Below are 3398 nucleotides of genomic sequence, written 5' to 3'. Positions count from 1 at the left end.
ATAGAGAGAGAGAGAGAGAGAGAGAGAGAGAGTTACAGATTTCGCCAAAACTTACCTTTGACAGAAAAATTATCCACTGGACACTGAACTGTTAGCTCATATCCTACACCTGCACCTACACCCGACTGGCCCTTACTACATCCATCATGTGAGCGCTGGTCAGTTCTGAGGTAGTGACCACCAGGGTCGCGCGAGGCCAGGCAGCGGTCAGCGTGAGTCGAGATGACCAGCGGCCGCGCCTCATTAGCAGTCACCGAGCAGTGACACCAATTACTGGACTCCCCGCTGTCAAGATAAGACAATCCCTTATCGGAGACGGACGGGATTAGCGGGTTTGTCTGGGATGGAGGGTATCGCACAGTCTCGGAATGGAGGTTCCTTGCGAAACAGTCGCAGAGAATTTCACATTGACAATATTTCACATTGCCGATGACGTCTGCGTTATAAATAGCACACGCCGAATCGAGTTTTTCGCTGAATTCTGTGTGAGTAGAGGGGTAGTGGGTGGCGTGTGTATTGGACTCACTGCCCGCTGAAACTGAAGCAGAGTGTGGAAGTGGTAAGCTCGCACACTCATCCGAAGTGGGGGCGTCTTGAAATACGACGTCACGTTCACTTACAAAACTTACTCCGGAATCCGACAAAGAATCAAAACACCACGGGTCTCGATTAATGCCCTCTTGAAATCTCTCACTATCACTTGCCCTTCCTGGGGGGTGAGATTCGAACACAAACTCTTCGTGTGTGAGACAGTCGTTGTGGCTGTGCCGCGGGTTACGTAGAGTAGTATCCTCTCGAATAATTTCACCGGCACTCACGTCATCAGATCTAACACCTTTTGGCGAATTTTCTTGGTCAGAGTTGAATCCCACACAAGTATAGAAATTTGTACTATTATTAGACGACAGAAGCTCACCCTCTCCGAGTGATCCTTGACCACTCACACGTGCTGACCGTCGGTCAGTGTGTGGCTGAAGTGACCGGTCTTTACCACCACTATCAGATTCCGAGAACGGCAGAGACTTACCAGCACCCTGCCCTCTCTCTGTGAATGAATCTGATGTAGATGGGTCTGTATCTGCACACACACACTCAGCTCCACCGGTATCCACGGGTGAAGCAAGGTTCGAACTGCGCGCCTCTCGGACGCTACTGATAGCGCTGAAGGCGGAGTCGTGGTCGTAGTCGTAGTCGTGGAGGTAGCTTCTCTCCGCGGCGACTTCAGCAACAACGCCACAACCACTCGGCTTTCTCTCACCACTCCGCCAGCCCTCGATCGCCCGCTCCTCGATTGATCTCTCTCTTGCCGCGGCGCCCCCGTCCTCCCCCTCTTCCTCCTCTCTTTCCTCCTCCTCTTTCTCTTTCCCCTCCGCTGTTCCCGCCTCCTCTCTCTGCTGTCTGGTATCACTTTGAGTTTGAGCGGCCGGCCACAGCAGGTAAACACGATCTCTTGTTGTCAAACCTCCGGCACATATCTCACCCGTGCTCTCCCCAAAACCGATAACACTGTTGTCCTCATTGTTTCTGTTGTTATTCCCCTCTTTATCACGATCATCATCTCCTTCCTCTTCCCCCTCCCCTTCCTTGTTGTTCCCCTCCTCCTTCTCGTTGTTGTTACCGTTGTTGTTGTTGCTACTGCTCCTTCTGTTATCGTCACTTTCGTAATCTCCCTCGCTCTTATCGTCTGTTGATGAAATTTTCTTCGCAACAGTTTCGGAGAAAACCAAACAGCGCTCCTGATCCTCTGTGTTGGTGCGGCGTTCACCAGAGTGAAGGCTGCTGGTCCGACTGGCTATCGCGCGCAAACCAGGTGAGGCGGAGGGGGAGACAGAGAAAATTTGAGAAGTTTGAGGTGTTTGGAGCTCGGTGTTGGCAGCTCCTGTTAAATTATCGTGAGATGTGCTGGAGATGGGGAGGGGAAGGGCAGTCGGCTCACGCGACACGGAGAGGCTCGTGGGGGGAGAAAAAACTCTCGAGTTGTTTGAATCACGCGCCTCGACCCTGTCGGGGGTGAGCAGTACTTCTGTTATCACACACACTGGTGGGAGAGGGGATAGGGAGCTGAGTCGTGGGTTGAGGGGAGGGAGGAGGGAAGAAGAGGAGGAGGAGGAAGGGGATGGGGAAGAGTTCATTTGATGTTCTTCGCTTGAGATAAGTTGAGCGAGTGAGGGATTGTTAGGTGAAAGCACAGGTTGTGAAGGGGGTGCTGGAGCGATAGAGCTGAGAGGAGCAGAGGGAGGAGGGGGTTGCTGGGCTGATTTTCGCACCTGTGCACACCTTTCACTTTCAAGCGATACCGGCTGGAATCTGCCGCGCGCATCCGTCTGCCCGCCACGAGTGAGCGAATTACCGGCTAATTTACGACACTTTGAAGGATTTTTGGCGGTTCGCTCCAGTTCCCCCGTCTCGCTCGGCCATTGGACATTTGGCGGGTTTTCATGGCAAATGTTGAGGCAGCATAATTCAGTCGCTGGTTGTGAATCTCCAATAGAAGTTGGACTGTTCAGTGGGTCTGCGTCACAAGGTAAAAGGTTTTGGCGGGTGAAAGTTCGGTGATTTGAAAGCGCATCGAGTTCTTCCCCCTGCCTGCCGGGTATCTCCATGGCTCAGAGAGCTCGGGTTTCCACATTGGGCGGTGACTGCTCACTCTGAGGAAGACAAAAACAGAATTGTTAATGAGCGACAGTTAATGTGCTCAATAATTATATAGGTTCAAAGCGACTCGGGAACACGATAATGTTTCTGGATGGTCTGCTGGCATGGGGGTAATAATAATTGTAATAGTGGTTAGGCTGACGGACTCGTAATCGTGAGGTTGCGAGTTTGGGGGCTCGAGCTTCATGCCCGACGTTGTGTCTTTGGGAAAGGCACTTAACACCAAGTTCCTGGCTTCACCCAGTTTTAAAGGATACCCGGCCACAGACAGCGAAAGATCTTGTCAGTATGTTAGTGTTTGGGCGCCTACAGCCTAGAAGGCAGCTTGCATTGCTAGCTTCCCAGGAAGTTTAAATAATTGTTTCAGAATGCTATCAGGTTTGCCGGGGTAATACATGTACTATAGATTTCAAAGCGCAAAGGGCTGGCTGTTGAGAGGGAATTTGCGCTATGTTAAAATGCTATTCATTATTAAAGCGCACAGAACTTGCTGTCGTGCGCGGTTTTGCGTTACGTACTTGCAATATATTAATTTTTATTATCACTTTGAACACTGGAAGGATAAGCAAGTTGAGACACCCGTGTTTAATGTCCATCTCAGAGAGGACCGGCCATGAAGAGTGGAGAGCCTTCAAAACTATTTTAAAAAACACCCCATGTTCAGAACGCTCGCTGGGGTTTCGAACCAGGGTTATCCACTTCTTAGCTCAGCATGATACCAACTGAGCTGACATCACTCCAAG

General features: G+C 50.9%; 1 protein-coding gene across 1 annotated transcript; it reads right to left on the bottom strand.

The window, feature by feature from the left end:
* Positions 1–55: 55 nt before the first annotated feature.
* LOC106014026 lies at positions 56–2648 on the bottom strand (the record flags this gene model as incomplete). The annotated part of the gene is given in 2 exon segments (XM_013091027.1): positions 56–2038; positions 2587–2648. Coding segments are annotated over 2 exon segments (2045 nt in total), but the record flags the coding sequence as incomplete, so codon positions are not given.
* Between the last annotated feature and the right edge of the window lie 750 nt (positions 2649–3398).

Source organism: Aplysia californica, unplaced genomic scaffold, assembly GCF_000002075.1.
Source record: "Aplysia californica isolate F4 #8 unplaced genomic scaffold, AplCal3.0 scaffold01899, whole genome shotgun sequence".
Lineage (NCBI taxonomy): Eukaryota > Metazoa > Mollusca > Gastropoda > Aplysiida > Aplysiidae > Aplysia > Aplysia californica.
This window is presented reverse-complemented; position numbering and strand designations above follow the sequence as displayed.